A 14863-nucleotide genomic window follows, 5' to 3' on the forward strand; every position below is an offset into this window, starting at 1 on the left:
GGAGATGAAGGCGACCTTCCAGATGAGTGACTTGGGCCTTCTCTCCTACCTGGGGATCGAGGTCCACTAGGATAGCTCCGACATCTCCCTTCGCCAGACCGCCTACGCCAAGCGCATCATCAAGTTGGGTGGGCTCATCGGCTGCAACCCAGCCTACACTCTTATGGAGGAGAGGCGGAGAGGCTAAAGCTGAGCCACGACAGCACGGCCAAGGAGGCTGACGCCACATAGTACCGGTGGGCAGCCTTCGCTACCTCGTCCACACGCGGCCGGACTTGGCGTTCGTTGTTGGTTATGTCAGCCGGTTCGTGCAACGACCGACAACAGAGAACCTGCAGGCTGTCAAGAGGATCTTCTGCTATGTCGAGGGCACCACCGACTACGGCTTGCACTACCTGAGGTGTTCCGGTGCGGAACACTTCATCGGGTACAGCGACAGCGACCTCGCCTGCGACATCGACCCGAGCAAGAGCACCAGCGGTACGCTGTTCTTCCTCGGCAAGTGTTTGATCAGCTGGCTGTCACTCAAGCAACAAGTGATGGCTCTGTCCAGTTGCGAAGCGGAGTACATCACTGCCACAACCGCTTCGACTCAAGCTCTCTGGTTGGCTCAGCTGCTGGGCAATCTCCTGGGCAGAGACGCTGAAGCAGTGGAGCTCAGGGTGGACAGCAAGTCCACCTTGGCCTTGGCGAAGAACCCCGTCTTCCATGAGCGCAGCAAACATATCCGCATCAAGTATCACTTCATCGGAAGCTGTTTGGATGAGGGAAGCATCAAGGCCGGCTACATCAACACCCAGGATCAGCTTGCTGACCTTCTCAACAAGTCCCTTGGGCGGGTCAAGTTCCAGGAGCTTCGCGCAAGGATTGGGATGGTTCAAATTCTCCAGAAGGCGCTGCACAATACTTAGGGGGAGAATGAAAGCATAAGTCCAATGCTTATCTACCTAGGATATTTATCTAGAGTAGTTGGTGGCTGTTGTGTCAGCACCTTATCTTTGTAACATCTACTTTAGCATCTCTAGAATATGTTGTAATCCTTTCTTAAGAACCAAGCAAGCTACCCTATATGTATCCCCAACCTTGCCATAGTTGTGGTAAGGCTAATGAAATGAAAAAACTAGCCCCAATCCTGTGATTTGTGTCCAACAGGTCATTGCATAGTTCATTAAATCTTGAATTCCATATTTTAGCTTACATAAATAGAGCAACAAAATTTACATTCCCAATATAACTGTTGAATATAAAAGCTTTGACAACTTCTGTTATTAGCACGGTAGTGTAAATACTTTCAAATTTAATTTTAGCATGAAGCGTGATTTATTTATTAATGTACAGCGGTGACTAGAACAGAAAGTCCAACCGCTTCTAGAGTCCAATACTACAGTAGCTTACCCATCATTCATTAAGGATTCACCCTCAATGATTGTACTAAGCTTTTTACTTGCTCCGAGTTCTTTTAGCAGTGCAACCACAGCAACTGGATCAGTTGCACTAAGCAGTCCGCCAAGCAACAATGATGTTTTCCAGCTCCAGTTGTAAGGAAAAGTGAGCTGTGGGACACAAATTAGGAAGCATTGGAATATTAAAACCAATGTCTCATTGTTTCTCTAAGCACATACCTTTACGGCAGCACCAAGTAAAACTGTTGATACTACCACACCTGGTCCAGCAAGTAACACCATCTGTGCCATACATCTCTGCAAAATAAGCATCGTATTCAGCACTCAACAAGCATATATGGACCAGTTGTGCTACGTCAATAAAGGAAATCACAGCAAAAAGATCAATAGCAAGTACTATTAAGAGTACTCTACTATTGATTACTTATTAGAAGCAGTGACAGTAGAGAAAACAAATATGATGTTCACACAGATTTTTTTTTTTTTGGCACAACCAGAGGAGAGGTTCCCCACATGATTCTATTCAGACAAGGCATTTTAGATGATAATGTATTGTGGTATAAAAACAAGATAATCAGAAGAGAGTGTAAGATCGTCCATATCAGATGAAGATGGAGTATACAGCAGTACACAAGATCAGATTGAGAACCACAGAACAGGATTTACAAGACTAATTGGTTGCTTTCATATAGATCTGCTGATTTTTTAGGGAATATGAATCGTAATTCCATTGGAAGGGTTTCCAGTGGGCTGCTGAGGTTGCTAAAATGGGGTTTAGATGGCTGGCTGGTAATGGCAAGCAAGTTAGATGTTGGCAGGACAATTGGTTAGGGCCATGTAATTTGGCCCTTATGTTTTGAGAGCTTTATGTGATTCTGAATGAGCATTCGACAATAATTGCTGATCTGTGGGATAGCACTAACCGTAGACGATCTGTGGGATTACTCATGAGGCAATGGGATGAGTTGATTCAGATAGCCTCCACCCTTGTGCTAACAGATAATGAGGATGAAATTATTTGGCAACACACTTCAGGTGGGGTTTACTGTACTACTCGCAACCTCTATATAGGACCATCAGTTTCTGGCAGTGGTGGAGTGTGCCGACAAATCAGAGGGGGAGGGGGGGGGGGGCTAATTCGAGGCTAAACTGAATGTCATGCATTTTGTATATTTGTGATCCTCCAGCTGTAGCCACAGTAGCGATTGTGGCTGCCTGGATGCCGCAATACAACGAGCAGTAAAGTAGGGCAAAAAAAAAAAGAAGGGACTGCATGAGCTCTAGCTAGCTACTCCAGCTACTAGTATTGTTTGTTGTGCACAGTATTCAGGCTTTTGTCCTTGACTTGAAGAAGCCTACGAATGGTGGAAGAATAGAATACCAATAGTAAGAAAGAATATTGGTGTGGGTACACCCATGCAGATGTTCTAGGGTCCTTGAAAACAACGCAACAGGCCGCAGGGGGGGGGGGGGGGGCAGAACCCAGCTTGGTGTGACTCCTGTGTATTAGACCCCTGCAGTTTGCAAACTTAGGATCCCCTGAGGGTTCACGTTTTTTTTGTGCTCTTATCGAAGAACTCTTGTCTACAGATAACTTAGCCAAAAAGAAGGATGGTAGAGGACTGTAGCTGTCTCTTTTGTGGAGGTTAGAAGAATATTTGTCATCATTTCTTTGAATGTGTAGTGGCTGGCTTTGGGGTGAGGTAATTGAATATGAAGGTGCTACTCTCATTACAGATTTTGAACCTGCACCAAAGTGGTTGTCTGCTAGGAAGCATAGAGCGTCTAAAGCCAGAAGTAATAACTGAGGATTAGCACATAAATGAAGTAATGAACAGCATAACAGAGAGGTACAGCAGGCAGAAGTAGGGCCATCCAGTGTTGTCAGTAACGATTTAAGAAAGAAACTGAAACGATTTAGACAGAAAAGAAAACTTTTGGGTGTGAACAAGCACTATTGTGATCACATATTAGTTTACTCCCACATCGTGCATCCACGGAGGATAAACAGACATCACATGATGTACCTTTATTTGGTGTACTTCCATGGAGAAGGAGCTTTCAAAGAGGAGGGCAGGTAAAAAGACAGCCAGCAGAAGATCAGGGTTTATGTTAGCCCCTGCAAATTAATTGGAAGGGAAATAATTAACTGAATGATGAATGAAATAAAAGCAGGTAGGGAATTGAATTAATTAGGTACCTACACATACATGTGGAAGGAACTGAAGTATCAATCAGTATAAGAAACTTACAGATACGAATTCCAGCTCCAAGTTTGCCTAGACCATGTTGTGTTCCGTATTCTGGAGGTCACCAGAGAAAGAGAATATTAGAGCATCTCCAGGAGTCTATCTTAATTTTTTAGCAAAAATAGAAAAAAAAAAGTCTCTTCCAACAGTTTGGTAAAAAGGTACTTAAAAATAAAAGGTTGTCAAATATCCTCCTCAACTCATAAGTTTGCAAAGTGGAGTGAACTCCCTATCCCTCTAGTAAAAGATATGATCGTCTCTAGTAAACCAAAAAATAACAAATAGATGTGGACCCTACTATAAATTTTAAAATTTTAGAAAGCTATTATAGGTTACTGTTGGAGAAGAACAAAATTTAAAGTTGCTATTTCTTTTATTAACTTGCTAGATCTATTAGTTTAGCAAGTAAATTATATCAAGCTCTTGGAGATGCTCTTACTACTTAGTAGCAGAGCAAGTATAATAGAGAAATTAAACTGGGGCAGGGGCCAGGGCCATTATATTACTACCTTTGTCCCTAAATAAACCAACTTGTACAGTTTTACTAAGTGATGGAATTTATAGAAGAGAGGAATACCAACATATATGAGACAAAATTTGTGCCATTTTCAAAATTAGTGTCATTAGATACACCACTTCATTTAATCTCATAGTAGATCTATAAAGTTGGTCGAAGTTACGAAAGTAAAACTCATGACAACTCTAGAGAAGTTGATTTATTTAGGGATCGAGAGAGTATTTACATTTACATAAAAAAATGCTACTAGTAGTACTTAGTAGTAGTAGTATCCTGATCCAACTGAGCTGAAATAGAAAGTCACTCCCTACTGTAATGGTAGTAGTAGCAGCAGCAGCTAATAATAAGTCTCTCTATCGTTTTCATTTATTGGTGGAAATCAAAGGGTGTTTACTGTAACAAGGATCGGAGTGACCCTCCTGGTCCTGGCAGATGATTGCAGAGAGTATTACGAAAGCGAAAGGGGCACTGTTGGGTTGGATTCAGTTTTGGAAATCTCATTCCATCTGCCAAGCCCCAAGCGACAAGCGAATGAAGGGGGAATGGAACGGAAAGCTTACCGAGGGACCCAAGCGCGACTCCGAGGACGAGAAGGGCGACGGTGTAGGGGACGCGGGTCCCGCGGAGGAGGTGGCGGGAGGCGATGCCCAGCACCAGCGACACCCCAACGAAGAGCACCGCGTCGTCAGGCTCAGGAACACCATCGCCCCCCATTCTCCTCCCTTTCCCTACTCTCTCTCTCTCCCGTGTGCGTCTCCAATGGAGTGGAAGGGTATGGATCGGTTCCAAGAGCAAGACAGCAGCAGCTTATATTTTGGCCTGGTTTAGGGGGTGTTTGGGACTGATCTGCTCTATGTTTTTTTAGCTTTGCTCTATGTTTTTTTAGCCAAACAGTTTTAACTCCACGCACTCAGTTCGAGAAAAAAAAGATGGAGTTGTGAGAGCACCTCAAAAGGTACTCCACGAACTCCAGTTTTTTGTGGAGCTACTTCATGGTGGAGTTTGTGGAGCAGTGCCTAACACCCCCTAGATCAAAAAGTTTTTGGATTTTGATACTATAGCATTTTTATTTTTATTTGATAAATATTGTCCAATTATAGAGTACTAGGTTTAGAAGATTCATCTAATAATTTACAGGCAAACTGTACAATTATTTTTTGTTTTCGTCTATATTTAATGTTCTATATATGCCGCAAGATTCGATATGATGGAGAATCTTGAAAAGTTTTTGGTTTTTGAACTAAACAAGGCCTTAGTTGGGGAGATGATAAATTTTTGAGTACTGTAGCACTTTTATTTTTATTTGGTAATTATTATCCAACCATAGAATAATTAGGCTTAAAAGATTCATCTTGTGATTTATAAGTGAACTGTGCAATTCATTATTTTTTTATTTATACCTTTTGATACTCTATATATATACCGCAAAATTCGATATGACGAGAAATCTTGAAAATTTTTTGGGTGTTGACCCAAAAGAGACCTCAATTGAGAAGAAGAGTATACCGAACAAAGCTGATGGATCCTTTTGACTTTAATAACGTGACTTTCTTTACTATCTCTTTAGGCCTCGTTCAGTTCGCAAAAACTTCGGGATTTTGGCACTGTAGTATTTTTGTTTTTATTTGACAAATATTATCCAATCTTGGAGTAACTAAGCTTAAAAGATTCATCTCGTGATTTACAGATAAACTGTATAATTAGTTTTTGTTTTTATGTATATTTAATGTACCATGCATATGCCGTAAGATTCGATGTAACGGAGAATCTTGAAAATTTTTGGGAACTAAACAAGGCCTTAGTATTACACTCCCACCTTTTTTTAAAATAGACATGCCATAGTCTAAGCAATTTGTCGTCAGAGCACTCACAATACAAAATTTTATCACAAAGTTCAAGACACTTAATTACATATTATTTATAGTACTTTGCTGATGTGGCAGTATATTTATTGAAGAAAGAGGTAGAAAAAATAAGACTCCAAGTCTTATTTAGACTCCAAGTCCAATTGTTCGAGGTAATAAATAACTTTAGACTCTATGATAGAGTCTGCATTGTGAGTGCCCTTATCGACAAAGTCCACTTAAGTACGTACCTCTTGTGCTGCATGCAGTACATCCGTCGACTATGTTCTCTATTTAATTTAATAAAAATAAATACCAGTACAAATTGATTTGCATCTGATGTCATTGCTTGTTTGATCAATCGAACAAGCAAACGAGACAACTACAGGAAGACGACGATGATAAAGTTAATTAGTTTGAGGTCAGTTTCGATAGAGAGTTTTGTCTCCTAGATTTTAGAAACAGTGCAGAAAAATTTATGAGAATAAAACTAAAACTCTATCTGCTCTTATAAAACTTTTATCATTTATCACTTTATTAATACGGTATCACATTAGTATATTTAATACTCATAAAACTCTAACTAAATCACATTAGAACTGGCCTGACAAACACCTGTTGTACTTTTATCATCTACAGTATCACTTTATTAATACGGTATCACATTAGTATATTTAATACTTATAAAACTCTAATTAAATCACATTAAAACTGGCCTGACAAACACCTGTTGTGTCGTGTCGTTGCACCTCTATATATATATATATATATATATATATATATATATATATATATATATAAAAGGAACAGGCCTACTCATCCTAGCTGGATTCGCTGTTTGGCACCGATGATACATGGAACCCAGCCAAACCGTCGAGTCGAATATACCTCGTGTGTATAGTCGGAACTGCGGTGGGTGAAAGTTTAGTCCACGTTACATAGGACATTCCAACGTTAATTTTGAAGATTAAATATAAGTTAATTATAAAAATAATTATACATGAGTAGATTAATTGATAAGATGAATCTATAAATCCTAATTAATTTATGATTAGCATATGTTTACTGCAGCACTATATTGTTAAATTATGCACTAATTAGATTTAGTAGATTCACCTAGTAAATTAGCCTCCATCTACACAATTAGTTTTGTAACTAGTCTATGTCTAATACTTCTAATTAGTGTCAAACTGATTTGACCAATTATATATGAAAAATTGCAAATAGTTATGATATCAAATAAATATCATTATATTTGTCGTGAGATATGTTTTATATTAACATTTATATCGTATCAAAGGCATTACTATTTATATATATATTTAGTTAGACTTTGAATATTTTAACTGAGAATGCATCAAAAATTACAATCTTTTCAAGACAACTATTACCTCTATTTGAATTCTATATGCATTTTTGGTTAAAGTGTTAAAGTTTGACCAACTATATAAAAAATATTAATGTTTATAACTCCAAATAAGTATAGTATGAAAATATATCTCATGACAAATCTAATGATATTTATTTAATAATATAAACATTGATGTTTTTATTTTATAGTTAGTGAAACTCAGGGTACTTTAACATACTGTTATGTTAGAACTACATTCTTTTCGGATGAAGAGAGTATCCCTTTTAAATAGTGGAAGTGGAGGCGATCTCTAAAAAGCATACATAACAAAGAATTGATTAACACACATAACAATACTTAATACACATTTTTTGTTCTTTTCATTGATGAAGAAAATAAAATGTATGGTAGCGTTAATTAAAATGTATGAAAAATTAACACATAATAACACTTATATACATTTTGCCTAGCTTCGAGAGATGAGTTGGGGGTGGAAGTAAGTTCGGATAATAACACTCAAGAAGTCAAAGTTAGACTTTGGAGACCGCACCATTGTCCAAAATGACTTGTTTTTGTTTTATGGGTACAAAGGGAGTAGAGTATATAGTAGGGGGAAAATAGGGGGCCAACAAAAGTAGAATGTATAGTAGGTGTACTAGTGTAGTTTTTTAACTCCCTTCTAAATTGAAAGTAGGGGTAGCTCATCCGCTTAGCTAAAAAGTCATGATAGAAAGTATTGTTCGTTAATTTGTTGTAAAAGAAAAACATTACTAAATGAATGACAGATTCGGCTGATAATGCTAGACATGCTGAATCTCGAATCCGCCCAACCATCGTCCACTCATTCTCTCTCTCTTGTGCACAAGGAATCCAATGCTGGTGGCTCGTCGGGGATGAGTTCATTGGCCTTACGTTCTGAGGATAGAGAGACAACTTCAGTTTATGGGAAAGGCAGGAAAGTGGAGCTGCAAATTCGGTTGTTTCATGGCAGTGTCAATCGGTGATAGCAAGTCTACACTCAAGGTCACCGGGGCTTGAGGCGCGTTCCCAGCCAATGGATCCTTAGCGTTCGCTACATCTCATCTAGGATCGCATGTGTCTACTGTGACTCTTCTCAAAGCCTGCTAGCAGTGGAGCTCTGGTTTGACTTATGGTTGACGACGTTTGGCTTCTGACGATGAAATCAAGAGGATTCGTGCTGCACGGATTCTAAAAACTGGCTTGTAATTTTTTTATTTTTAGGAACCTTTGTGCTTTTTGCTCAGAGGGTCAAAGCGAGCGGGCAGGCTGTATAGATATATGTTCAACGGGCCGTGTCGAGCTGACCTAATGTCGTGTCGTGTCATGTCGTGTCACAGATCATCGGGCCGCTACAGGCCATCGTGCCTAGGGGTCGTGCCTCTACGGGGTTTGTGCATAGCCTTTGGCCTAAGGCATGGCCCACGGGCCGGTTTTCGTGCCGTGCCACGGCCCATCAAACCGACAACAACTCATTTTCATCAATATTTTCACCAATTGTTCATTATTTTTGCTAATATAACAATTAACAACATATATACAAGTCATAACTACACCAACAATTTGTTTTTACCGGACCGCTACCAGACTAACTGTTGAAACAGGTTGTGCCCGTGCCGTGCCGCGTGTCGGGGTGGTGGCCCAGACACGACTTGGTCCCTCAGGCCGGCCCGGCCCGGCCCGGTGGCCACCGTGCCATGCTGGGCCAAATCACCTGGCCACCGGCTGCATGGCCATCGTGTAGCCCATGACTGATGACGGAAAAGTAGAAAATGCTGGAGACGGCGGAACACGTGTTACAGCCTAGGCCACCAGAACCATAACGGCATGGTGGTGGGAATTGATGGTCCGGCCTTGTCTAGTTCATCTAAAAACCAAAATTTTTTTAAAATTTCTGTCATATTAAATCTTTCGACAAATGCATAAAACATTAAATATAGATGAAAACAAAATCTAATTGCATAATTTATCTATAAATCATGAGATAAAATCTTTTAAACTTAGTTAGTGTATGATTGAAAAATATTTGTCAAATAAAAATAAAATGCTACAATATCCCATCCCAAAATTTTGGAAACTAAACAAGAGACGTGTTTAGTTCGTGGACGAAAAGATTTCGTAATACTGTAGCACTTTCGTTTGTTTGTGGTAATTATTGTGCAATCATGACCTAACTAGGCTTAAAAGATTCGTCTTGTAAATTTCGACTAAACTGTGCAATTAGTTTTTATTTTCGTCTATATTTAATACTCTATGTATGTGCCTAAAGATTTGCTATGACGAAGACTCTTCGAAAATTTTAGAATTTTAGGTGAAAGTAAACAGGCGAAGAACGGAGTGGCGGAGTCCACCAGTACTGTACACCACCCACCCATCGTATACATCCTCCAATTCCCGGCCTGACCGGACTTTGCATTCCATCGTCCTCGGTGGCCACGGCCGTCCGCCTGCAGCTGGTCTTCCGCCCCACCAAACCAGCCGCCGCCGCCGCTTCTCCTTGGTGAGGTGGAGCCGTGGAGGAGCAGCAACAAATTTATATGTGCGTCAGATCTTGGTGGCTTGCCTTGTCAAAAAAAAAAGATCTTGGTGGCTTGCTTGATCTTCAATAGTTCAAGAGGCAAGATTTGCGGCATAGAATTGTAAATCAAATAGTAATATTTAATTAAAACTTCACTTAGCTTTTTGGTATATAGGTTCGTTGCCTCCGGCCTGTATTCAAGATAGCTGAATCCCTTGATGGGCAGGTATATCCCCTCATTAATTAAATGTGTTGATTACTTTATCTAGCCTCCATAGTTGCCATCGTGGGTGGCGTCAGGCACGCCTCCGATCAGCCTTCCCTTGGCCGAACTCCAGCACGTTCTAATTTTTTACAATTTAGTTTTTTTTAATAAAAAATTTACATTTAGCCTTTTAAAAAACATATACTCATCTTTAAACGGGTCGGCGTCAGAACTAGTGGCTCCAAAATAACACGTTTTGGCACCATAGATCTTGGGTCTGAGGTGTCTACCCACCCACAACATAGCATCCTAGATGGCGCTAACATGACCAATACCTCGGAGCCATGCCGAGCTCAGAACCATAGATCTTGACGCTAAACTCAAAAGTAGGTGAAAAAATATGACTACAATTTGTGTCTCAATCCTAGGCCTTGTTTAGTTCCCAAAAAATTTTGCAAAATTTTTCAGATTTCCCGTCACATCGAATCTTTAGATACATGTATGGAGTATTAAATATAGACGAAAATAAAAACTAATTGCACAGTTTGGTCGGAATTTACGAGACGAATCTTTTGAGCCTAGTTAGTCCATAATTGGACAATATTTGTTAAATACAAACAAAAATGCTACGGTGTCGATTTTGCAAAAAATTTTAGAACTAAACAAGGCCCTAGTAGAGGACGAGCGTAGAGGATGACTTTGCAGAGTGTAGGCCCTCTCTCCTGGCTCACTGTAGCATCTTGGAATCTATGATGGCTCACCAGAGCCTTGTTTAGTTCTAAAATTTTTTGTAAATGGATATTGTAGCATTTTTATTTTTATTTAACAAATATTATTTAATTATAAATTAACTAATCTTAAAAAATTCGTTTCATAAATTACAAATAAACTGTATAATTAATTATTTGTTTTATCTATATTTAATGCTCTATGCACGTAATATAAAATTTGATATAATAAAAAAGTGTTGTAAATTTTTTTAGAACTAATTAAGGCCTATGCATGATGTGTGATGGCTGTAAGCGTAGCATCCATGCCTACAGTAGGTATAGGATATGGCCTTGTTTAGTTTTATATAATTTTGTAAAAAATTTTAGATTTTCAGTAACATCGAATCTTGTGACGTATGTATAGAACATTAAATATAGATAAAAATAATAATTAATTGTACAGTTTATTTGTACTTTGTGAGATAAATTTTCTGAATACAGATAGTCTATAATTAAACAATATTTACTAAATAAAAATAAAAGAGCCATAACTTTATGTGTCAACGGAGGATGACCGAGGCGACAGGCGTGGGTCCTCTCCTCTTGCTGGCTCACTGCGCCGCCCACTCCCTGGCTGGCCTTGCGGATGACCGAGGCGACAGGTTGCCTGCGGACTGCGTCTGCGTAGGAGTCCAGCGCGGTGATAGCTAAAAGTCTGGTTTAGCTGGCCAAATTTTTGTTTGACTTTGATTATTATAGTATTTTTGTTTGTATTTAATAATTATTGTCTAATTATAAATTAACTAGACTCAAAAAAATTTATCTCACAAATTTTAAACAATTAGTGCAATTAATTTTTATTTTTATCTATATTTAATGTTTATATATACCTTTAAAGATTCGATTTGCCGAATAATCTTAAAAGCCTTTTACAGTCTACTACTCTCTTTGGATAACTTTATATGGCGCAGTCAAATATGATATGATCATCTAAATTATAAGTTCACCGTTCATTTATCCTATAATATATTTTTTATGATTATCAGGTTTATATAGTAGTAGCAAATATAGTTGGAGTCTATATGTATATTTATTTATTAATTTAAGTATATTCATTAAAGATTAGTTTAAATTATAAATCATCTATATATAAATACTCATTCAAGATACTCTCAAGCTTTTGAGGACGTCCCATTTTTTATCTAATTTTTTGTTTGTGCTATTATACTATCATAGCTACCTACTACAGCTACTCTATGCTAGCTTTGAGGTCTAGGGCTATGCATAAGCTAGTGCATGCCGCGTGGAGCCAGCGACACACGTCTGCTGCCTGCTACCGTCAGACATTGAGACATATCTTTTCGTGTTTTAACCTCAGGCTAAGATCTATGGCTCCGAGCTCGATGTCAAGATCCATAGCTCTTAAATACCGGTCACGTCATCACCACTTAGAATGTCACGCTATACGTCATCACCACTTAGAATGTCACGCTATAGGTGGATAGACACATTGGAGTCAAGATCTGTAGCGCCGAGACATGTTATCTCGGAGCCACGAGTTTTAGCGCCAATCTCCTGGATCCAAAGATGAGTATACCTTTTTTAAAGGACTAAACGTAATTTTTTTTTTCAAAAAAGCTAAATTGTAAAAAATTAGGCAGCTACAGATCCATCGTATTATTGTGCATGTACTACTGAGTACACTACTGCTGCTGAGGACCATGGACTCGTGCTACCGATCGATGAGGCTGTCGCCGGAGTCATCGCGGTCGATATCCATGAAGAAAATTTCCATCTGCCTCACATCATTGTCAACCAAAGTTTAGCTAGATGCTAGGCGCAATTCTAGGTGCTTACCCTCTGTCTAACGCCTAGGCGAGAGTAATCGCGTCTAGGCATTCCTAGGCATTTTCTTAGGCGTTTTAGCAATTTTGCCATAACTTATATATATTATGTATATATAGCAATAATTTTGAATATATCGCCATATAGGTTATAGTAAATATAAAAAGAGGGCTAGTAGGCATACCTGATTCTTTGGTGGCTTATTCTTACATGTTCCTAGCTCCTACAACATGTTCGGACAGCCGATAAATACTAGATATGCAATAGACAACAAGTTCATAAAAAAATAGAAAACACCAAGTTGTCACTTATCTGAAATTCTGAATGATTTCAGCCACCATGAGCAAACCATATCAACAGCTAATAGTCACAAAATCTGAAGCACAACCAAGTGGATAGCAGGATAGGACAACAATACAAGTGCACAACACAATTTATAAATAAAGGACAGCACAAGCACATAGTTCTTAGTTCTCACAAGTCACAAACAAACCAAAAGAAGGCAGACATAAACATAGTCACACAACTGCAGTTCTTAAGAGATAAGACCATAACCATGACATGGTACAAAAGGCTTAAGTACCAGATCATATTTCTTCTTCAATAGGGTTCCACATAAATATCATCCTCATCTTTATTAAATTCTTCTTCTTCAGACTCAAACTCTTCTCCTGCATAGAGCTCCCTCACTCTTGCACTTCTACGCAGCTGAAGCTCTTCTTCTGCTCCCACTGCCTCTCCAAGAACAGACCAAGGTATCCCTGTACCTTCCATCTCATCCTCATCTTTCTCATCTCTAAAGACAACTAATGCACAATCATCTCCATCCTCTTGGAGAAAACCTTGAGCTTCAGTTGTATCACTAGACAAGAGAACATCAGTGATTTTCTTTGACTTAATCTTTTCTCTTCTGTTAAGCAGCCTAGAGTTGAAATAATATAGACCAACTTTTCGAGGCGGGTTGTAGTAAGCTTATTTCTCTTCTTACTGTGTATCTATAAATTTAAAATAAGAGCATTCTTAGTCCTACAATTGCATGATAATGCTGCTAAAATGTTCATAATAGATAGGTACTAACCCCTTCAAACCCACTCCAATTTCTTTCACAACCAAAGGAGCTTGATGTCAAAAATAAAATCCTTGTAGCCATCTTTTGTAAAGTCGGTGTTTCAGTTCCATAAAGTCGCCACCATGATGCTGAAACAAAATAAAAACCCTCTATTATTTTTGAAAATAGGAAACAACCATGTTAGTATGTTTTATGATAGATGAAAACAGCAAACAACCAAGAAATAACAAGTACCTCTACCTGGGTTATAATCAAAGTTTAGAAAACTCTTTGCAAGCTTGTCAAATGGTCCTTCTCTATTTTGATACTTTTTCAGCTCAATGTTGGCAGTCTGATGTTGCTTGTCCTCATCATAGTAATAAAATTTCTCAACACAAGCTATAAACCCTTCTATTATTTTAGGCTCATCAAAGATTAATGGGTTACTATAGCTATAGTGTGGATTCAGCAAATAAGCTGTCAAATGCAATGGAGAATCAAGTCTTCCATGCATCTTCTTCTCAATAGTAGCTATCACATCCTTGAATCGAGACTCAATATTGCCCAAGACCTCTTTGATCTCTCTCTTTGCCTTTAGTAGTTCTCCATAAATGAAACCTATGGATGGCTTCACATCCCCATCAACCAAATGAAGGACTTTGACCAAATGGCTCAAAAATAACCAATGTTAGCTTCACATCCCTCCAAAAGGTTGGACTCAATATAGTTGCTATTGCCTCTTTTCCTTTCTTTGATTTCACCTCCTTCAACAAGTCCCACCTACTATGAACCACCATCTTCCTTAACTGGTCATTCTTCTCTTGCATACTATTCAAAATGAGAAAGTTATGCAAACCTAGTCACTCCTAGCGTCACTACCTCTTTCCCCTATGTAAAGTATCTCAAGCACTCCAATGTTCTTGTGTGTCCATAGACAAATATGGTAAATGCTTTTGCTTGGTCAACCACTTTCTTGAACCGAGGCATGTTGCCAATTCCTTGCAGCATCAAGTTGATTGTGTGAGTTGCACAAGAGGTCCAAAATATATTTGGTCTCTTCTCCTCCAATAGCTTCTTTGCTCCCATGTTGTTAGAAGCATTATCGGTCACTACTTGCCACCACATTTTCTAGATCAATGTCTTCAATTGCCCAAA

The 14863-nt window shown here is 38.9% G+C and overlaps 1 protein-coding gene across 1 annotated transcript in view; it reads right to left on the reverse strand.

Annotated features, from left to right (window-relative positions):
• Positions 1–4966, reverse strand: part of LOC8065267 (sodium/hydrogen exchanger 8) — a 24516-nt gene extending 19550 nt beyond the window's left edge. Inside the window, exons 1-5 of the mRNA XM_002443629.2 lie at positions 4730–4966; positions 3656–3706; positions 3431–3522; positions 1623–1700; positions 1396–1553 (exon numbers count right to left, since the gene is read on the reverse strand). Coding sequence (XP_002443674.1) covers positions 1396–1553; positions 1623–1700; positions 3431–3522; positions 3656–3706; positions 4730–4883 — 533 coding nt within the window. The 5' untranslated portion in view covers positions 4884–4966. The remainder of the gene's footprint in view (positions 1–1395; positions 1554–1622; positions 1701–3430; positions 3523–3655; positions 3707–4729) is intronic.

The sequence above is a fragment of the Sorghum bicolor genome, chromosome 8, assembly GCF_000003195.3.
Source record: "Sorghum bicolor cultivar BTx623 chromosome 8, Sorghum_bicolor_NCBIv3, whole genome shotgun sequence".
Taxonomy (NCBI): domain Eukaryota; kingdom Viridiplantae; phylum Streptophyta; class Magnoliopsida; order Poales; family Poaceae; genus Sorghum; species Sorghum bicolor.